General features: G+C 36.9%; 2 protein-coding genes across 3 annotated transcripts; both read right to left on the bottom strand.

Moving 5' to 3' along the window:
• Nucleotides 1–3541: 3541 nt before the first annotated feature.
• Nucleotides 3542–4426, bottom strand: LOC109167544. The gene has a single exon (XM_019316567.1). The coding sequence runs from the start codon at nt 4424–4426 to the stop codon at nt 3542–3544; it is 885 nt and encodes a 294-aa protein (XP_019172112.1).
• A 7688-nt stretch (nt 4427–12114) lies between these two features.
• Nucleotides 12115–19621, bottom strand: LOC109167644 (zinc finger CCCH domain-containing protein 44). 2 transcript variants are annotated; one of them, XM_019316707.1, is made up of 11 exons: nt 18994–19621; nt 18721–18800; nt 18060–18247; nt 16695–17682; nt 16470–16597; nt 15817–15876; nt 15683–15733; nt 15519–15589; nt 14820–14974; nt 14632–14706; nt 12115–14548 (listed from the first exon to the last, which is right to left on the bottom strand). In XM_019316707.1, the coding sequence occupies exons 1-11, from the start codon at nt 19377–19379 to the stop codon at nt 12297–12299; spliced, it is 4434 nt and encodes a 1477-aa protein (XP_019172252.1). In that variant the 5' UTR covers nt 19380–19621; the 3' UTR covers nt 12115–12296. The 2 variants fall into 2 exon arrangements, with proteins under 2 accessions (XP_019172252.1, XP_019172253.1); XM_019316708.1 differs by having other exon boundaries at nt 16695–17679; nt 18994–19620.
• Between the last annotated feature and the right edge of the window lie 3748 nt (nt 19622–23369).

Here is a 23369-nt window from a genome sequence, read left to right as displayed (position 1 = left end):
AAAATAAACATTTTATTTATTGTACTTCTCCAACAAATTATTGCGTATACGTAGGGATGACCACGATTCGGTTCGAACTGAATCGGACACTATAGCAATCGAATTAAAAGTTTCCGGTTATGATTCAGATCTAGAACCCAATATTTGGATTTCAATTTATTAAAATTATGAATCAAAAAAATTGGATCCTGAACCGTGAACCGGCGGTTCCGGACCCGATTTGCGATTTTGAACCGTTTTTATTTTAAAATTTTATTTTTATTTTAAAAATATTCTAAATTCAACAATAAATGTATTTTATTTTTTCAGTTCGGAACATGAACCGTCCGTTCCGAGATTTTAATAAACTCTAAATATCGAGTTTCGATTCTAAATTGTAATTGGAATATTTCGATTTGGTTGCTATAGTGTTTATTTGGTTTGAACCAAATTGTGGTCATAATTTGTTGGAGAAGAAAAATAAATAAAATATTTATTTTAAGGGTAAATATGTCCATTTAACATTTTAGGGGGAAAAACAGCCATTTGAATAATTGAGGGGGGAAAAGTGCTATAAGTATATAACTCAGGGGGAAAAAGTGCCATTTTCCCTAAAAATTATTTATGAAAGTGCAATTAAGCAAGTAAATAAATCAATCAAATTAGACACTTGAATTTAGGAAAAAAAAATGTATTTAACATCATTTAACATATAATTGTAAATAACTTCTAAGGGTTCGTTTGGAAAGCAGGAAAATGACTTCTGAAAAATGAGTCATTTTACAGAAAATATTTTCTTTTCCGGTGTTTGGCTGCACAATGAAAAATTGTTTTTGTATGTTTGGTTCATTTTTCAGAAAATGAATGGAAAAATGACTAGAATTGTATACTTCAATTATTTTTATTTCTTCCATTATTTTTACTTTTTATATTATTTCATAAGTTCATTTTATTTTTTGTTGTGTTCTTTTTTCCCAAAATTTTATGCTCTAATGTGTTCTTCTTCCCCAAAATTTTCTACTCTATGTGTTCTTTTTCTCCAAAATTTTCTACTCTACTGTGTTCTTCTTCTCCAAAATTTTACAAATAAGCACATGAACCCAAAACAACCACCTCCATTTCTATGCAAATCAGAAGAATTGATTTCACAAATCAAAAATAAAAATAAAAATACTGAGCGATACAAAAAAAATAAAAAAAAAAAAAATACAAACATCTTCCCAGTTGCGACTTGCGAGTGGTTTCCACAGGAAACATCTCTGAACTCTCTGGTTTCGGATCGCGAAAACCAGATTTACCAGCGATCTGGTTTCCTCATCGGAAACCAGATCTCTGGTAAATCTGGTTTCCGCATCGGAAACCAGAGCCTTTGGTTTCAATGCGAAAATCAGCGATGATGAGGTCTCCGGTGAAGCTTTTCAGGTGATGAATTTTTTGGTGGAGCATGTTCTCATGTTGATGGAGGTTGGAGCTTGCAGATGGAGGCGTGGAGATTGCATGCCTTGGAGCGTATGATGAAGATGGAAAATGACTTCCCCCCAAAAAAAGGGGAAGTCATTTTCCGGAAAAGTTGAGGAATTTTCCATTGACTTTGAGTTGTTTTCCTTTGACTTCCATTTTTCGGGTTTCCAAACACACCCTAAATTAAAAATAATTAGACTGCTACATAGAGATGGTAATGTGCCTCGTTCCCGACGGGAATCTCTGATCCCCGCCTCAAAAGAGACGGGGATGAGGAAGATTTTTGGAAAACGGGGACGAGAACATTTGTGATTCCCCTCGGGAACGGGAATGGGGACGGGGACACCCCGCCCCGCCCCGTCCCCGAATAAATTAATAAATAAATATAATAGTAGCAGTACTGCACTTATATATATAACAGTATATATAAAAATATAAAAATATAATAGTGACAATATATATATATATATATATATATATATATATATATATATATATATATATTGATAGTGTTAATTCCCACGTAAGCGATCAAAGTAATAACACGACCAAATAAAGCAAATAAATCTTTTATTGATCGGGTGAAAAGGACCTAATACAATCTAAATGGCTATTCTGAGGGCCGACTGACTGCGGTCGGGATGCTCTAACAATAGCCTATCGATCGTTCAAAAGTCCCCCCCCCCCCATTGTTGCCGCCACGGGTATTTATAGTCGATAGGCCGGAGACACCATTCCGGTCGGCCGGCATGTAACCCATGTAGCAATGACGTGTCTTCTCCCCGCAAGCTCTGCATGTCAACGCCTAACGCTGCCACGTGCCTCTTCTCGACTCTCTCGCCTAAGGGCTACCAATCGGGTACTGAAGACGCCGGTCGGGTGCTCCACCGGTCGGGTATGACCGGGTTCTTCTAAGAATATCCGACCTGTAACCTGCATAAACAAGAATAAAACACGTGGCATGTCGGTCGGGGTATTCCCTACCAAGAGCCCCCAGCCCGGGCCTTTTCGACCGCCCGGGAAAAAACGGGACGGGATGAAGAAGTCCAATCGCCCGCCGCCAAACCGCCCGGCCAGCTGTCATTCCTCCGTGCCACGTGTTGACCTCTGCACACCTCTGCGACCGCAACGGTCGCCTCGGAGTCTGGAGTGGTTGCGTCAAGCAAGTGGGCCGTTTCCCGCCCAAATGCTCTCCTATAAACAGGCCTTCATGGAGTTCATTTGAACTTTTACCAACCATCCTGAGTCGATCGGAGCATCCAGAGCGTCCCGAGCGAGCTATTCAGAACATCGGTCGGAGCAATCAGCATTCAGCTTTTCCCCCAAGTGCTATCACTCGGTAAGTTCTCTGCTCCTTAACTCTTTAGTTTCCTGCCTTACATTTTCTTTTCATAGCCAACTATAGGTCTCAGCTGACCATGACCCCAGTATCCCGAGCCCTAACACAATCCCGACCGGCCTTTAGGTGGATAAAAAATGTCGAATACGGACAGTCAGAACGCCTCAGTCGGGGATTACGACGACGCAGTCGAGCAGATAAGCGAAGAAGTGGACATTATGTCCTATTCACCAGAGGTCATTCAACGACCACAGAAGACCCCCGTGCGACGAAGGTCGTCTAGCTCGGAGGGAACGTCAAGCTCAAGTGGGTCGGGCAGCTCGAACGGATCGAGCAGCAGAAGCGGCGAAACATCGACGAGCGGACAGCGTTCGACCGAAGCTGCTCGGGAAACACCAACCCGGGTAATTGGGGATTACCCGCAGGCAGCACCCCCAGCTGGCGATCGGGAGGCCACCTCTGAACAGGTCGAGGAAGACCCGGCTGCCCCGCCCGCCCCGGCCAACGGGGAGTTCGTGTTCTTGAACCGGGACAGTGTCGAACAACAAGAGAGCCTACTGACGAAAGGAGAAGCAGCGAAGATATCTGCGATACTCACCGGTCGTGTCCGTTTCGATACCCGCCGGAGTTTGGGAAATGTCATCGACCGTCACGAAGGTAAGTGGATCGGGATGCACTTCGACTCCCTCCTAGCACCACTGATGAGAGTCGTCCATAGAACCATCAACACCAGAAACGACAACATTCGCCTGAGGATCTGGATCAGGACTGAAACGACGCCAACACGATGTAGCTATATGCCCTTGCTTGTTGCAAATATGACACCGAGGGCCTGAGTTGGACCGCGGCCGCCACCACCTCGGTTTTGCAGACTGCACCGCGGCCGTCATGACCCCCACGGCTTACGGCCAAGGCCGCCGGTGCGCCGAGAGCCGTGCCGTCATCCGAATATATCCACTCCTGCGAAACAAGAAAATTCGCAACCTCCGGGAAGGGAACGGGAGCACCACGGGTTAGGGTTGCCACCAATGGTCGAAACTCCGGGCGCAAACCACGAAACATGTACAGATTCTGATCATCCAACTCAACGTGACTACAGGCGAGAGCCAGTTCATCAATCAACATCTGAGCGCGACCAAGGTAATCAAATATGGAGGAGTCACCTTGGCGGAGCCCTTGTAGTCCGCCGAGCAGCCGGAGAGCGCGAGAGCGAGTGGACGATCCTAGGGTTTGTTCGATCACCTGCCAAAGCTGCCGAGAAGTACCCTTGTCGACGGCGAAACGAAGGGTCTCCTCGGACAAGGAAGATATGAGCATGGAGAGAATGGCTTTGTCTTGACGACGCCATGCGAGCTGCCGCGTCGGGAGATCGGAAGCCATCGTGGGAGCGCTGTCCGCGGTCGACGCCAGCGCCGGTGACTCCGCCGGAAAGGGCATAGAACCATCAACAAACCCTAGAAGCCCTTGGCCTTCAAGAAACGGAAGCATCTGAGTCCGCCAAAACAGATAGTTCCGGGAGTTCAACTTTAAGGAAACGAAGTGGTGAGCCGATGAAAGGCTACCACTCGCAGGCACCAAATGAATCTCGGTAACGGTCCGTTCAGAGGAACCAAGAACAGAGCCGTCATTAACACCGACGTTTTCCATGGAGAAAACCTAGCTGATACCAGATGAGAATATATTTTCTGTATATTGATCAAGAGCAGCGGATACAAAGTATATAAAGACATGAAATAGAGATCTAGTCTAATACTACTAATATAATAGAGATCTAGTCTAATACTATTAATATAATAGAGATCTAGTCTAATACTACTAGTAGAGTCCTAATAGCTAGAGCTACTGGCCTAGTCTACAGGAGTCTATTTAGAACAATTAAGTAAATACAAAATATCAACCACTCATATGCTTAACATTTGTCACAGAGTAAATCTATAAAAGATTAGAGCAGAACACTTACATAAGAGCAGCTTCTCATCATCATCTTCCTTACGGACCAAAGAAGAAATAGATTTTAACCTGAATAGCTTGTTAGGAAAACTAACTTTCCTGTACTCTTTGACCATTGTATCATGCTTAAATTTAAGCATGTATGGTGCTCAGATGTTTTGAACTTCTGGTAGTTAGTCAGGCAATGGAAGTTTTTAACCCATACACAACCTTCTTTGAACTTTGTCCATTTCTGCACTTGATCCTTAGGTATAAACACATCCTTCTTTGAATTTTGTCCATTTCTGCACTTGATTCTTAGGTATAGTACAGTGAACAAAAACACACTACATGAACACATTAAAAGCTGTTAAAATGTAGATGAAAAACAAAGGAAAATGTAGATTAATATTATACTATTATAGTGGAAAATATCAAAACATTCATGCACTTGATCCTTAGGTATAGTGCAGTGAACAAAAACACACTGCATGAACACATCAAAAGCTATTCAAATGCAGAGAAGAAACAAAATAAAAATCAGATTACTATTACACTATTATAGTGGAAAATATCAAACCTCTTGATCGTGAAAACCACATTCTATACTGCTAACCACTTTGTTTTCCCTATTTTCGTAAACAGCATAAGTGACGCATGATGTTTAAAAACCAATCCGATAGAAAGAAAAAAATTAGGAGATTGGTTTAGGAGATAAACACTCATGGTTGGATTTTATGTATCACACGTTTTCTCCTTCAGATGAATCGGGAAGCGAAGTCACACACAAAAACCAAATAAATCAATTGATCTCCTATATAATAGGACCCAAAACCAAAAAAAAAAAAAAAATCACTCATGCGCCTATTTAATAGACTTTGAGTGCATGCACCGCTTTAGCTAAAACAAAAACAAAAAATAGAAAAGAAATTACTTAGTTGTTGAGCGGAAAATGGCTTTGGCAAAATCTCATGGCTATATTGGTATGGATGTCAATTTAGTCCGAACCCGATGGGCCAACCCGATAAAATCGAAATCGACAGGGCTATGGCCCGAACGGGCTAACCCGATAAAACACATTAACCCGACGAGTCCAAAACCGATTAGCCCGGTGGCCCGATAGGGCTAACCCGACAACCCGAACTATTGAAAACTATTTTTTATTATATAAGTGATGTGAAACCTAACATACATGAAATAATTATTATAATTAAAAATAAATAAATAAGTAAATAAATAAATAAATAAATATATATATATATATATATATATATATATATATATATAATTTAAATTAAAATAAGTTTTTAGTTTTTTAAAATTTAAAATAACATTAATCTAATATTTTGACTAAAATTTGATGAGGACTATATTCTTCGTCCTTGCCAAATTCTCCGCGGGAACATAGATAGGGACTATTTTCAATTTTTCATTGAGGACAGAGACGGGGAGTATACTTCCCGCACCCGCACCCACTCCACCCCGCCCCGCCCCATTGTCATCTCTACTCTAAATATGGGTACTCACTTTCAATTTTTTATTTTAGTTCAAATGGTTCAACCCGCCCGATTAGCCCGACAACCCGAAGTTTAGGGTTAGGGCCAAACCGAACCCGAGAATAAAATATTAGTAAACCGATTAGCCCGACAACCCGATAGGACTAGCCCAAAACCGAGTGGGCTGGCCAGATTGACATCTCTATATATTGGTATAAGGATAATGGTGTTGTATTAGACCTTGCTTGTGAACCCCAAATTAAACCTATTTTTTTAACCCCAAAGTTCTCACATGGATATATAATTCAATCATGCATTCTAATAAATTTTACTACTACTCCAAGGAAAACACATTGTCCATAGTCTTGTACACCGTAACACTTATAGTGGAAAGAATTGGAAATTCTACTCTACCTACATCAAATTTAGTCTATTAAAGCTAAGAGGGTCAATTGTAGCCAGTCAATTATAGGAATATATAACACTGTCAATATAGATACAATATAAGCCCTAATATGAGAATAGTTAGGATAGCCATAGCCATCATGGGCGTAAACGGGGTGGAAAAAGTTGTGGTTGATCTCTCTCCATGATTTATCGACTCTCAGAGTAAAAACTCAATGACCGCCTATAGTGGGAGCTAACATAAAAATCTTTGTATCTTTTAGATTCTGAATCGAACCCCAATAGTGCTGCATAGGTAATTCTAGAGTGGATTGTTGGAACGGAAATACGTTGTCCCGTACTAACGTTGGAAACAATGACGATTTCAGTGAATCTAAACAGACAAATAATAACGATTTCAGAAAGGTTATAGTTATCGGCCAACAATTAACCTGACAAATTTGACTAGGTTACAACTTTGTCAAGCAGGGCACAAGCCCCATAGAAGTAATTGCAGGATATTTAGCCTTTATATATAGGTAAGATAAGATACATGAAAGGAAATATAGAACACTTTTTATTGTTTGAATTAAAGGAGTAGTTGCCCAATTTGCCTTCATCATCTTAAAAGTACCTTACCAAATTGAATCAACATAACAAGAACACATACATACATAGAAAGTTTCATTAATGGCCAAGAAACTAACATCACAACACTGTTTACATAACAGGTAGCTAGATTTGGAGAAAAGAGAGACTAATTAAACGCTAAAAACTTTATATATAGGGACCATGCAACCCCAATAGAATCTGCAACCAGAAGAGGATGAACGCCATGCAGATCTTACAGGCCAAAGACGGAAATAAAAGAACCTTTTACAAATTAATGACAAAAATGAGAAATTTTTAAAAACTGGACAAAAAGCTCACTAGGTGGTATTGTTCACCCTTGAGCAACTCTCCATGCTGCCCAACTATTTTTTTTATAGTGATCCAAAAAATCAATTCTTTTAGAATTTGTATTTTATATTTCTTCTGTCAAATAACCCTCACTTTCTTTCAATACAAAAATACCAAAAAAAAAAAAAAAAAAAAAAAAAAAAAAACACCAATAAAATTTGATGGAGATACTGAAAATGATCCAAGAATACGGGTCTAAGTTGGTTGGGCATGTTAGACCTGACAATTTGTGTATACGGGTTCATTTACGGGTCCATACAATAACGACACAAACACGATAAAACTAATCACCGACACGACATGTTAAGGTTAATGAGTTAAATTCTCAACATGAAGATTGAACATGATTTGTAAACGGGTTGACACGATATACATGTTTTGTTAATAGGTTTCGAGTCGTGTCAACACGATATAATACGAAATCCGTTAAACCTATTACGGAGTAATATATTTTAAAAAAAATTAAAGTAAAGTTACACACACACACACATATATATGGGCACGCTCAAGTAAGAACGGTTGCCGAGGAGAAAAATCAGAACCACTCACAGCCGTCCACGTGTCCAGATCAACAAATCAGAAACGCTAGATGTGGACACGCACCTTAAATTTGACCTAGCTAGATGCAAAAAGACCAATTTGCCACCGCGCATTTTTTTTAATCACTATTAATCTTGGACGTTGATTTAGACAAAATCGGTGGCTCAGATTTAATCGCACAACCGCACCTCGGGTAGCCAACCACACGGAAACCAATTTCAACCAATGAAACAAACTAAAAAAAATATTGGAATAAGGATCAAATAGGCCATCGAACTATCCACGAAAATGAAATTAGGCCATTGAACTATCGTGTTTGTCAATTGCACACAGTTCTTCTTGGACTCTAGTTTATGATTCCAAAGATTTTATCTTTGCATATAGTAAACTAAATGGCCTATCTGCTTGAGCTATCTCCTCTCCCATGGAGTTGAGCTCCAATGTTGTAGGATTACATTTTCTGTTTGTGGGGACAGTTATACTTATAAAATGCAGTATATTTGGTCATGGGTTTTATTTTGTGATTGAATCACTATCTTACTGTTAGTTTAGTGTTTGCTAATTGCACATATATCTTCTTTGGACTCTAATTAAACTAAATGGCCTATCTGCTTCAGCTATCTCCTCTTATTGAATCCATGGAGTTGAGCTTCAATGTTATAGGATTACATTTATCATTTACTTTTGTAATTTCCAACCAAGTTCTCAAGGGCTGGATATTTCATCTTGTATGTCATATTCTGTACCGGTTTGAGCTGGAGTTTTGACTTGATACACTTTTGTGGATATGGTACACATTGGATGGGTAACATAAATAGGGACCTCAAGACTCCTCTCTACATTTTGATCAGTTGTAAATGTAAATAAAATAAAAAATAAAAAAATAAAACAAAACAAAAACAAAAACAAAAAAAGGTCAAATAGGCCAATGAAGTATTAGTGTTTGAACCATTTAACTCTACTAATTTGTGTTGGTTTTTATGGAGAGCCTTTGAATGATATATTGTCCACTACAAAGAACCTGATTATAAAGAGAGTGAGATTGATCCAACATGTGCTATGTGTGGGATCATGTATGAGGATACTATGCACTCTTTGGTCAGATGTGATTATACAATGAACATTTGGGCACAATCTCACCTTCCAATCCCCAACAGTGTTTGAACATTTGGCTGATTTGTATGTCATCCCTATTGTTTGAACATAGTTCCCCACTATTCGCCTGTAACCACTTTTGACCGAGTATTCACCTGTTATGTCTCTATACCAATACCACACATCCTCATAATCCGGTGACACAGGTATCTGGAATAAAAATATCAGTTAAAATGGTAATCCGGTGACACAGGTATCTGGAATAAAAATATCAGTTAAAATGTCATGATCCCATTTCCTGATCCATTAAGCCCATAACTGTTGCCTGCGCCAACTGTGGTGGTTTTTGGGTTGCCCTTCCATTCCCAATCCTGCGCCTAACTCCTCCACAAATTAGTTATGTTTGCCAATTTTGTTTGAATGCTACTGGTTCCCAATCCTGCGCCTAACTCCTCCACAAATTAGTTATGTTTGTTAATTTTGTTTGAATGCTACTGGCTGTTTTTGGGTTAATGTTGTTCTCCTCCACAAATTAGTTATGTTTGTTAATTTTGTTTGAATGCTACTGGCTGTTTTTGGGTTAATTTTGTTTGAATGCTAGTGGCTGTTTTTGGGTTGCCCTTCCATTCCCAATCCCTGGTTGTTTTTGGGTTGCCCTTCCATTCCCAATCCTTGTTAATTTTGTTTGAATGTTACTGGCTCTATTACAATGTAGTATCTGTTCATATGCTTTCTCACAATGTAGTATTTGTTCATATACTTTCTCAACCTATTGAAACACAAAGAATCAATAACGTCTCCACTCAAACTCACAACCTTCTAAATGGAAGTCCAACCCGGGTACCATTAAACCACATGGTGAATAGATTGATTTATACTAAAAAAGAGCCATCTACCCACGCTTTACGATTTTCTTTCCTTAATTCCTCCCGCTCTGGCCAGTCATTTTCATCTTGATCGGTTTTGAAATGGTTCTCTTCTGATATCCAAATCTAATATCCCCACTATTATAAAATTAATAATCATCATAATCTAATACCTCCACGGGCTTCACTACTATAACACTTATCCACATTCGATTCAAGTTACACCCATCATAATCCAAATTCAACTTCAACGTAAATTACACATGTAAAGTTTGACACTGACTCTTACTCGAACAAAACTTAAATATTTTTTGAATTTTCGAGTATTGATAGGTATCAAAGTAAAAGAAAAAAAAAAAAAAAAAAAAAAGAATAAGGTTCAAATTGGCCACTGAACGTAACCTGAAAATGCAATTAGGCCACTGAACGAAAAAAAAATGCAATTAGGCCACTGAACACTCCAAAAATGTGCAATTTCACCTGATAGCAGGTTACCCTCAATTTTAGCAGGTTATCTGCTTACGTGGCAGCTGAGTTGGCATTTTTAATAAATTTTAATTAATTTTTAATAAATTTTAATAATAACTTTTTATTAAAAAAATTTTTAAAAAAAATAAAAACGACTTTATTTTATTTTTATTTAATTTTTTCCAATTTTTTTATAAAATTTATTATTAAAATTAATTATTAAAAATTATTAAAAATGTCAACTAAGCTGCCACGTAAGTAGGTAACCTGCTAAAATTGATGATAACCTGCTATCCGGTAAAATTGCCTACGTTTGGAGAGTTCAGTGGCCTAATTGCACATTTTTTGAGTGTTCAATGGTCTAATTACACTTTTTTTTTCGTTCAGTGGCCTAATTGCATTTTCAGGTTACGTTCAGTTGCCAATTTGAACCTTATTCCAAAAAAAAATGAAATAATAACAAACATAGATACTACTGCAAAATGTAAAAAATAAAAAATCTAAATACATATATCTTTACGACACAAGAGGGAAAATTGACTATTATAGGACAAATAGCTTTGGAGTGACAAAAATAGGAATAAAGTTCAAATTGGCCACTGAATGTAATCTGAAAATGCAATTAGGCCACTGAATGAAAAAAAAAATGCAATTAGGCCACTAAACACATCAAAAATGTGCAATTAGGCCACTAAACACTTCAAATGTATGCAATTTTACCGGATAGCAGGTTACCTGCTTACATGGCAGCTGAGTTGGCATTTTTAATAATTTTTAAATAATTTTTAATAAATTTTAAAGTAAATTTAATAATAAATTTTAATTTTTTAAATAAATTTTAATAATAAATTTTAAATTTTACTTGCTTACCATCGTTTTTTAAAAATTTTTTTAAAAAATATATTATTAAAATTTATTAAAAATTTTTAAAAGTGCCAACTCAACTGCCACGTAAGCAAGCAACCTGCTATTAGGTGAAATTGCACGTAATTGCACTTTTTTTTGTTTAGTGACCTAATTGCATTTTCAGGTTACGTTCAGTAGCTAATTTGAACCTTATTCCGACAAAAATATAACGTTCTGAATTCGTAGACAAGAATGAGAAAATCGAGTTTGAAAAATGCAATTTTACTTTTTCACGATCAAACAGACACGCAAGTGGGACTTGCGTATTATTTTTTTAAAAGAATTTGATCTCCAACAACCAAACTGGTCAACGGCTTCTCCGACGAAGGAGAAGGTGACCAAACTTGGTCACCTTCTCCCTCACTGGAGAAGCAAGGACCAAACTGGTCGCTGGGGGGAAGCCAGCGACCAAACTGGTCACTGCTCGCTGGAGAAGCGGGCGACCAAACTGATTGCTTTCTCCTTCATCAGAGAAGCCAATGACCAATTTGGTCGCCGGAGACCAAATTTGAAAAAAAAAAAAAGAAAAACAAACAAACAAACAAACGCAAGTGAGACTTGTGTGTCTATTTGACCGTGAAAAAGCAAAACCGCATTTCCCAAACTCAATTTTTCCATTCTTGTCTAAGAATTCAAAACGTCATATTTTTGTCCACTCCAAAGCAGAGAGCCATAGCAGAAAACACTATTTATGATAGTATGTCATTATTTGGAAGGAAAAAAATTTACTTTATGCCATTTAGCTAATAATTTCCAGGGGAGTTAAAAACATTAGCTACATTTAGAGCAGCTTACTCTAAACAATTGATTGCACATCAAAAATAAACAATAAAAAGGTAATTGCAGTTGAAGCGGCATACTGATGGATAGTAATCACGGGTGTAGATAGTCGCATGATGCACCCTTTTTGCAACGCCCACTCTCGTAAAATTTACATACCCGTGCTTTGGGAGGAGGTCTTGAATGCCCTCCGCCACCGCCACCACTGCCGCTATATGATTGCCTATTCCACGCTGGTCTACTCCTACTACCATGACCTGAGTGCCCTCCTTGAAATGCCCAGTCTCTTGGACCAGGAAACCTCTCTGCAGAGTGCCTCCTTTGGCTATCCCATGCTGGATTCCCATTGTAAGCACTGCGATTAGTGTTTGGATTTCTCCATGCTGGCTTGGGACTGGTACCTGGACCTGGATTTGCATATCCCTGAACTGATTGGGGTGCTCCATAGTTTGCATTTCCTTGGGTAGTCCCCCAGCCGGTAACCATAGCTTCTGATCCTCTGCTTTGATCCATGGCTGAGACTACCGTATTTTGACTCACAGTGCAAGGCACAGGAAGACGAACTTCTGAACCAGAGTGCCCCTTACTAAAGGACACATCAGTTGATTTTGTTTCTCCCTCACTACTGGTAGATGAATGCCCATTGCACCTCTTTGGAGGATCAAAAGCATCTGTCTGACCTCGCCTAACTAGTTCATTTGTCACAGGTGATTGACAAGGTAATTGTATATCCCCTGTGGAGCTATAAGCATCACTTTTGGCAGGACCGAGTGCAGGGCTCATCTCCTCGATGGAGCTGAAGTCACTCTTACTCCATTGCATCAGGTCTACACTGCACCTCATGGCTGAAGTAGGTGAACCTAGACCACTTTGAGCTTGTGATTCCATTGCATCAACTTCAGCTAATAGATCAGATACTGACTCCTCAGCCAAAGTGCTGAACTCAATCACATTTGAGGGTGGAGATGAATGAGTCAGTTGGTCCGCATTTGAAGCAGGAGTTGCAACTTGATCACCAAGTACTTCTGGTGGTTTCAGTGATGAAACAGATACAAGACCAGGATCCCAATCCTCGACAGAAGGTTTTGGAGTTGGTGAATTACCGCCCCACTCAGTTACTTCAGGAAGTTGCACCCCATTAACAACTAGACTAGTAATCTGGCTTGGACCTGAAGCTTGAACAGGAATATTTGTAGGCAAATGTTCCTTGGTTTCAGTAGTCTGTCCACATTGATTATCATTGCTTGCCTTTGGTGGTGGACTTGGCATATCCTGGATACCTGAACGGTGAAAAGGAAAATCTGAAGATAAGGAAAGTAGTTCTTTTGCAGCTTGAACTTCCCAGCTCTCATAAGTACTCTTGGGTGTGGGACTGGGAAGATCTGAGACATTTATTTTTCCATTCTGATCAGGTGAATCACTTGACTTGGTAACTGACGCCAAATGAGTGCCAGAGTCTGTGTTTTCTGAGTTTGATACAGGTAAGGATCCAAATATTTGACCCATAATGCTCTGCATATTATATTGCATCTCATGACTGGCCATGTCAGTTGGCTGAGACATGGTGTTACCATACAATTTCTGATTTCCCTGACCTGTATCACTATCAGTATGAAGCCCACCACTATCATGCCCTATTTCCTGTTGTGCAAGACCCAAATGCACTTGCCCATCACTGGATGAATGCATCATGTTACATTCTTGAGGTTTGTCAGAACACGAATTATTTTCCTTCAGTAAATTCAAGCATTGCAACAAAGGACGGGGCTTCAACTCATCCGTCCTAACAGCATTTGGATGGACCTTATCATCACTATGGTGCCCTTCGCTTTCTTTAACTGTTCCATTTGAACTTCCATGCCACCCAGCATGGCCTCTGCTATCCAAAGCTGCTTCAAGTCCTTGATCTTTGAGTGTTGCATTATCCAAAATTTGAGAAGCTTTATGAAACTGCCCATGCAATGCATCACTTAAAAGTATTGACTCATTATGCTTGTCACTAATCCATACCCTCATATCAGGTGGGAACAATCCTGTCTTGTTCCACCTCCTCAACTGCATCATGGAAAATGGCCCTTGTATCTGACCACTAGGATCACGGTAATGCCACAATTTTTCTGTTTCACTATCATCACTAGAAGGGGCTGAATTTCCTGTTGAAAGGCTCGCAACTGAAGTTTCAGAACCACATCTAACCACTGACTTATCTACCTGACCACTAATCACTGAACCACAAACAGAAGTCTGATTTCCTCGGTTCCCCAAAGTATGTACTCCAGATGCCTGTCTTTTTTCATTTGGCTTATTTTGAGCCATGAGTGCAATAACAGCCCCCTCCACTTTAACTATAAAAATATACAACATTTCTAGTTATATGACAAGTTGAATTTTCCAAAGACCTAATCAACACTTCAGTTGAAGATTTTACCTTTCTTCATGGGGGGTGGTATTTGCTTGCTTCCACTCTTATTAAGCCTGGGGTTTCTTTGCCTCAGATTTTCATCTGCATAATATATCAGGGACTAAGTACTCCTCTATAACTAGACAGGTGAAAAAAATAAAATAAAATAAAATAAAAAGCAATCATTTGCAAAAAGATTAACATATCCCAGAGACCTTGTTTCTTGTCATCGGATCCTCCAGCATCTTCTTCAGATTCATAATTAGGGTTCATCTTTGGATCAGTATGCACCTCAGGAATTTCAAGCATTCTCCTACGGCGTTCCTCAGGTGTCTTCAAACACTGCAATTTCTCTATACATTCTCTGAGAGTGAGATAGTTAGTTAAGGCATTCCAAATACTTAATCATGTTCCAGATTCAGCAGCTAATCTATCTTAATTAACTCAATGAGAATGAATAAAATACAATGTGATTATCTAACTGAACACTGAACTACCTCAATGTTAAAACCAAAAAGGAATCTCCCTCACAAACTTTCTTAGTTTCTTAATATAAAGAAGCTATAGTGTCAACAATTCAAGAGCATAATCAGCAAAGCACTGCAGAATTATAGACTGTCTTCTTCCCTCTGAAGAAAAAGAAACCAATGTTGTACTTTTATTACGTCAGAGAACAGTTTAAACCAGACTATTGGTTGACTGAATTTGTTTTTCTAGTAATGGTAACTTATAGCATACACATAACACAATCCTAAAACAGTATGAACTATAAACAATAACCATTGGAATACCTAAAAGTAGAAAGGACCTTTTCCTCTTCATCTTTTTCTTATCTCTTGAATTTAGGTCAAGTTTGAATTAAGATGTCAAAAACTGAAATTATAATCAGCATAGACTGTACCACCAAAGGATATTCTTTCTTGCGTCCATTCTCACTTGCTCTATCACGAAGATGGTTGAGCCGCAATATCTCTGTTTCCAAGGACTGTATATGAAAATGAAAAGTCAACAACAGCAACAAAAAAAAAAGGTGGGAAAACAAAAAATTTAAGTGCAAGCATTAATCACAATATATTACTTCATTGAGTTTTACAGGTCGGAGTGCCATTGCTTTCTTCTGTATCTCACCCTACAAGAAAGTATGTGTTACCTGCTACAGGTCCTAGTAGCATTTTGCAAATACATAGAGGGAACATCAACATCAAGACTTACAACAGTCATCCGTTTTACAAGCCCACACTTAATACTTTGGCGTAATCGTCTGCATTCATCCTGAAAATTTGCAAAATCTAGTTAAAGATTAAGACATCGGTATAGAAGCAAATTCTTGATGTTATAGAAAGAATTATAGACCATATAGCATTTAAGGTCATTTGTTTAGAGGATAGGAAAAGAGCCAAGAGAGAAGAAAACGTTAGCATAACATTGCATAGAAGTATAGAACAAGATCTTTTACAGCACATGCACATGAGCAAATGAGACCATCAAATTTAATGATGTACTATAAAAGGTATTCGTCTTTTTCAGATGATAGTCAATGCCAAATGTCAGAACTAGCAACACGGACTTTTCATTCAGGAAGAAAAATAATGTCATGTGAAAGGATCAATCATCAAAGACAGTTTCCTATTAAAGAGAGTCCATTAACACCCAAAAAAACAAAAGATAAAAGGAAAGGTTTTATGTCTTCAACTTTATGAGATGATGCAAAAAAGGGATTTTAGAGCTTTTTGGATCAGAGAATGCAACAGAATAGATCATATAATAACATGAGAAGTTTTGACAAAACGGAACAAGCCTATATGAAGGAGATATATGTACGTATGTCAAGAGGCACAGAAATCATACAAAACCTTTACCCTTACCTCAGAGAACTCTTGATTGGAAAGAGTATCAATAGCTACAGCTTCTTTCTTGTCCAAGTTCAATACTTCAAGCATTATATCTGTTGTCTTCTCTCCAATCTTGTATGGTGTGGACACCTTGCTTGTACCTTCATTCAAGGTAACATTTTTAGTTAAGTCAGCAATACCTAACTTAGCCAACTGCAAAAGTTAATAAGTGCTTTTAAGAAAGTAATGCATTTATACCTACAACATGGACAAGCCTGTACATATCCTGCTTCTGATCGCTACCAGTTATTTTTATCCGGACAATTGACCCAACAACATCATCATGGAACTTCTGTGTGTCTTCCATGAGATTTTCCATCAAACTACGCCTCAAATATATAAGATTTATATTATGAGCATCAATAGCAGCATACTCATCAAGACTAACTTGTGGAGCTTTTTCTTCACCCTTTTTGCATGTTTTACGTTTCTTATTTTTGTTTATCAAGGATGAGTTAATGCTACTTTCATCAGTCTCCAAATGGCTAGAAATATCACCAACAATTCCAGCTGGTATAAAAGCATTTTTCTGGGTATCCTCTTTTATAAGAAAGTGGAACTCTATAAGCTTCAACATTTCAATGTGTCCGAGACGTGGTTTTCCAAAGAGATTCTTGAGCCTAAGATCGCAAATAATTTGACTCTTCTTGTGTGGGTCTCGAAGATTATTCCTCTTTATGTAGTCTAGCAAAAGTGCCTGAACATCAAACTGAGATAGAGCTGATGTATCACCATTTTTCATGTGTGCAACAAACTCCAACAACTCTTTAGTTGCCCATTCTGTGTATCCCGTCATATCTGAGCCATTAGCAGAGCCAAGCTTATCATTGTTTTGAGGCACATTAGGATTCATCAGCCCCAAATGTTCATTAGAAATGGCAATACCTGCATTTTCGGATTTCGCAGCACTTTGATTTTCAGAACTTAAAGAATCTTTCTTAGCTATCTCTTCCCTTTCCATGTGATTCTTAACTTCTATTTGCTCAGAAGGCTTGCCAAAAACACCTTTACTATCATTTGCATTAGCCAATTGGAGGTTGCTCTGTGCTGCAACTGCTTCTTTCCACGGGTTTTTTGCTTGAATAAGCTCATTTAATGTTAATGATAACTTTCCTTTCAAGTACATCCAATATACCTTGAAAAGATACTCCCAGCTACTTTTGTCATCAAAATCTACTTGAACCTGCTTAGGTTGTGATAAGCAGTGTAAATAATAATTGCATGAATTAAAAGCTCAGATTTTTTTATGGTGGGGAGGATAAGAGCAAAATAGAAGAGGCAATATTAATCATTCAATCATCATGTAAAATGATACTGTCTTATCCTTCCCATTTAAAACTTTCTAAGGCTGGGCTGGCAAGCGAAATCCAAGAAAAAACATATTAGTCAATCCTTGTTGCCAATACAGCTTGAAACACCAGTATTTAAACATGCTGGAGCAAGAGAAACAGTAAGGGAGCAAGGAGTGCAGTGATGTTTGAATACGTCTTTTAAATGAAACAGCCCAACAAGAATTTGCAGAGCAATCAAATATGGAATTATTTTAATGAACAAAGTGCATACCGTTTCCTTATTTGCTTCATCTTTGTTTTCAATCAACATGATAGTTCTCATGCACGTAGAACAAAAGCCTTTGTTTCCTCGGACAGAGAAGTAATCAGCATTTGTAATGCAACCCTTGCATAATGAATATGTACAAGTATAGCACATATAATGGGAAGCCTTCTGACACACACTACAAATATGCCAACCTGAAACCAGTTGTAATATCACTTTGTAAAATTACAGAATTCTACAATTTCTATAGGTCTATAGCAATTAAAACAAAACACATTTTGGCATATGCCACTAAATAAAAGAAAATGAAATGGAAAGGCACACTTCAAGCATCAAGAACTATAGAAAGGATCCTAAATATCTCATGAATCATCCTACATATCAAAAGAATGGAACAAGTAACCAGAAATTCAGAAGTAATAGGAACCAGAATATTATTATATTAATGCAAAGCTTAAAAGTAAACCTAGACTAATCCTCTACTCTTGAAATTGACCTCACACTTGGTATTACACCACCTGAAGGTCCATCATTGTACAGATTTGAAGATCAATGACCAGATAAAGTTCAGAGTCCCAAATCATTCAGATTGGAAATTTAATAATATAACAAAATACAAATACATCATAGCCAACCTACAGTATCAATAGTTGAAATGAAAGCATACCACAATTCCATTTAGCCTTAGAGCGGAAAAATGCCTCATCCCGCTTGATACAAGCTGGATGATATGCCTTCGGGCATCCCCTATCCATTAAGAAAACAAGTTATAATAAAATTCAAGCATGCAGATACCGGAGCTCATATTTCAACTTTAATAGAGTATCAAGTAATTCCGGCATAAGATTAAAGTATATTTTGCATCCAAAAGCAATAAAGAACTCAAACAGGACCCAAGCTAAAAAAGTAGGGAGTATATACACATATCTCGACTACTCACTTGCGATCGCACAGCACAAGAGAACCACCATCGAAGCATATAAAGCACACGTCTTCCTCCTCCTCCTCTACCTTCCTTTTGGGCGGTGGAGGTTTCCCCGCAGCCTGCCCCCGCGGCGGCCGCCCCCGCTTCCTCTTCTCCGGCCCGATCACCGTCGCCACTGAAGTGTTCACACCAGCAGCCACCGTAGACGGCGCCATCCCGCCACCAACCTGCATCACCGGACCACCGACCAGCTGCGCGCCATCCATACCCTGAACAAATGAAGTACACTTCCCTTGCGCCGCTTCTAAACTCTCGCGCCGCACGGCAGTCGTATCGCGGTCAAACCTTTGACTCTCAACAGCTCCCAAGCTCAGCCGGTACAGCTCGGAGTTGGAATCCATGGTGAAATCCGCGGGGCAAGCTAACCAAAAACCCTAGATGAAACTAATTTGCGTAGCGGTACCGAGCTCTGATCGAGAAATGGAGGAGCTGATCATGACTGCTCCGACGTCGTTTCAACAAGTAGAAAATTCTGAGACGAAAGACAGTCAGACAGAGAGAGAGAGAGAGAGAGAGAGAAAGAAAGAGAGAAAAAAGCGGAAATGGTGGTGACGTACGATTGGTTGTCTGGGTGAGAAAGAGAGATGAAGTAGTGGGGTGGGGGGTGTTGGGTAAAGTTTTCAATTTTCGGTGAACAAAGTCATGTTGCTTATTACACATGGATCGTCAAACGCGGCTCGTGGGGCTTCCTTTATCTTTCTACGGTAAATTTGAAACCGGCAACCGGGGGGGCCCCTTGGGCGGAGACCTTCGCTATATTAACTCCACATTTTTCTTTTCTTTTTTTATTGTTTTGTTTTTGTTTTATTATTAAGACTCATTAACACCTATTTGCACAATTGCACCTATCTTGCACGTAAACTTCAATAATTTATATTTTTGTTATGAAACAAAAGAAATAAATGTGGATGTTCAAGCCAAGATTTGACCTTCACATGTATAAAAACAAAACTACTCATCACAGATAAATACTAATCACATGTAAATTTTCCAACACATGTTTATGATAGAAAAGATTATGATTTTCCTGAAGATGTGGGTTATTGCTTACTTACATTGTTTTGCTTTTTGTATAACTTTATTGAGGTATTTAAATTTTCATAACTTTCACGATTTTCTGGATGGACATGTGTCTGAACCTCCGACTGGAAATTAGGATTCTACCAAATAAGGTGATTCAAATAATGAGGAATCTGTTTAGAGATGAATAATGAGAAATATGTCAACAATTTAATAATTGTTATGTAATGGTATTTACCTTAATTTAGTACTAATTTGTAATATTATGTTATATTTTCAAAATACAATCACACTTTTGTTTTATATATTCGAAATAAAATCATACGTACTGTTACGAATCATTTACGAAATATAATAGAATTTACGGATGTGGTGCCATTTTTGACAATTATTTGTAAGAGTTTTCCACTTTGTATAATTTAACGAATTGATCATTTTTAATTGATATAACTGTTTTAATAATTTATATTTATATATAAATTATATAAAATTTATTCTGTAACGAAGTATTTTGTAATATTTATTCACGCCATAGGGATATTTCGAGCATATCTCTTTTTACATAAATCTAATTAATGTGATTTAGAAGTTGGTGTTAGTAATATTATCTTGCTATATAATATTATTAAAATTAAAATTTAATTAATCCATCAAAATTACTTTTTAAATTATTATGATATTTTATAATTATTATATTATATATCTTTTAGTAAAGCCTAATCTAACTTCTCGTCTCCATTCTTTATATGGTATTATGTAATGTATATATAATCAAAAACGAAATATTATGAATATAGACTAATTAATGAATTAGGTATTAAAGTTTACCTTTTTTGAATTAACGTGTACTCCTTATATGGTATTTTGTAATATATAAGATATATGTAACAAAAAATTAATTAACATTATATTACACGGAATATTATGAATATAGACTAATTAATGAATTAGGTATTAATGTTTACCTTTTTTGAATTAACGTGTATTCCTTATATGGTATTATGTTTTTTTTTTTTTTTGAAAATCCTTATATGGTATTATGTAATTATGTAATTATGTAATTTATGTAAGGGAAAATGGCACTTTTTACCCCTGAGTTATATACTTATAGCACTTTTTCCCCCTCAATTATTTAGGTAAGCACATTAGCCCCCTCAATTATTCTAAAAGTGGTGCCTTTTCCCCCTAATATATTAAATTGACATTTATACCCTTAAAGTAAACATTTTATTTATTTTATTACTCCAACAAATTATTGCGTATACGTAGGGAGGACCACGGTTCGGTTTGAATTGAACCGAATACTAAAGCAATCGAATTAATAGTTTACGGTTATAATTCAGATCTAGAACCCAATATTTAAATATCAATTTATTAAAATTATGTATCAAAAAAATTGAATCTTGAACCGTGAACCGGCGGTTCCGGATCTGATTCGCGATTTTGAACCGTCTTTATTTTAAAATTTTATTTTTTATTTTAAAATAGTCTAAATTCAACAATAAATGTATTTTATTTTTTCAGTTCGGAACATGAACCATCCGTTCCGGTTCACGATTTTAATAAACTCTTAAATATCAAATTTTGATTCTAAATTGTAATTGGAATATTTCGGTTTGGTTGCTATGGTGTTTGTTTAGTTTGAACCAAATTATGGTCATAATTTGTTGGAAAAAAAAATTTTAATATTTAGTTTAAGGGTAAATATGTCCATTTAACATTTCAGGGGGAAAAACAGCCACTTCAATAATTTAGGGGGAAAAAATGCTATAGGTATATAACTCAGGGGGAAAAAGTGCCATTTTCCCTTTATGTAATATATAAAACAAAAAAATAATTAATATTACGCGGAATATGTGGAAATGAGTAAAACCAATTAATTGCTCAAAATGAGTCAATTAATTATGAAAATATTTTTATGGAGATATATTCTAAATGGATTCATTTATGGTAGTAATTAATTATGGTAATAGAAATTATAGAATAATATGTCAGAATATAGACTAAATAATTAAGAAATAATATTATGGTCATATTTCATGGACTTTTTATTCTTGAATTGACGCATTTATTATGCATAATATGCTACAAAAATATTAACTTATTATGCATAATCTATCTATACTATTATTAAAAATAAAATTCTCCTTTGTGTTTTTCCACCCAAACAATTAATAATTATTAATTAATTAATTAAATTAAAGATTAATAATAATAATAATAATAATAATAAAAAATGGAAAAATACAAAAGGATCTATAATTTACTTATAACGTTAGAAGTAAAAAATGAAAAATGGAAAAGGATCTCTAATTTACTTAATAATAATAATCTTTATCTTTATATTTTTTATATTTATATATAATAAAGCAAAATTCAATGCCACAAAATTTACTTAGTGTGTTTGCACACATTTAATGCGCGTTCGCACACATTTAATCTAATCTAGACCATTAAAAAATATTAGATGGATGCACATGATGTGTTCTCACGTTCTCACCTAAGCACATGTTCTCATATGATCCTAACTATATATATATATATATATATATATATATATATATATAACATTTAGATTAAATAAATATTTGTATTAATTACTTTATGTAAGTCTTTGTTGTCCAATGTTTATTGGATTTGTAATTTTTTTAGAAAATATTTTGGTATTTGAAAGGTTATTATATACATATCAGAATTTTTTATATAACATTTAGAGTAAATAAATAATTTTATTAATTACTTTATGTAACTCTTCGTTGTCCAATGTTTATTGGATTTGTAATTTTTTTTTATAAATATTTTGGTATTTGAAAGGTTATATACATATCAGAATTTTTGTTTAATTAACCATTTAAGATTAATATAACCGGGTTAATCAAATATTTTTTTTTTTAATTTTTGGAACCAAATGGAGGGATAAACCCAGATACAGCTCAAAAAAAAAAAAAAACCAGCGCCAGTTGGCCTGCCCGAGTTGGGACGATGGACCCTTGCACCCTGCTTATCTTCCCACAACACCTCTCTTACAAACCCAAGCAGATGGTCGAAAGAATGACTTCCCAACGCATGAGTGAGTGCATGATCAGCCAACCTATCCACTACTCTGTTTTGTTCCCGAACAATGTGTTTAAACTCCACATCCTCAAAAACATTGCTTTCCCTCTTGCAAGTTTTCATGATGTTTCCCCACCTTCCCGCCGTTTGAAAGCCCAGAGTCAAACCTCTTATAACCTCAGCAGAGTCACTTTCGATAACGACCTTGCTCGCACGGTAACCGGCAGCCATTCGCAACCCTACGAGTATCGCCCAAG

The sequence above is a fragment of the Ipomoea nil genome, unplaced genomic scaffold, assembly GCF_001879475.1.
Source record: "Ipomoea nil cultivar Tokyo-kokei standard unplaced genomic scaffold, Asagao_1.1 scaffold3169, whole genome shotgun sequence".
NCBI lineage: Eukaryota > Viridiplantae > Streptophyta > Magnoliopsida > Solanales > Convolvulaceae > Ipomoea > Ipomoea nil.
The sequence above is the reverse complement of the archived record's forward strand: the minus strand, read 5'-3'. Positions and strand labels throughout refer to the sequence as shown.

Bases quoted from the DNA above. Each gene is read 5' to 3' on its own strand.
- LOC109167544 (XM_019316567.1), bottom strand. From the start codon at position 4,426: ATGGAAAACGTCGGTGTTAATGACGGCTCTGTTCTTGGTTCCTCTGAA.
- LOC109167644 (XM_019316707.1), bottom strand. From the start codon at position 19,379: ATGGATTCCAACTCCGAGCTGTACCGGCTGAGCTTGGGAGCTGTTGAG. The intron at 18,248-18,720 runs GTATGCTTTCAT...AACTGGTTTCAG, and splicing joins TAAGGCTAAATGGAATTGTG to GTTGGCATATTTGTAGTGTG. The intron at 16,598-16,694 runs GTATAAATGCAT...CCTTGAATGAAG, and splicing joins CAGGCTTGTCCATGTTGTAG to GTACAAGCAAGGTGTCCACA.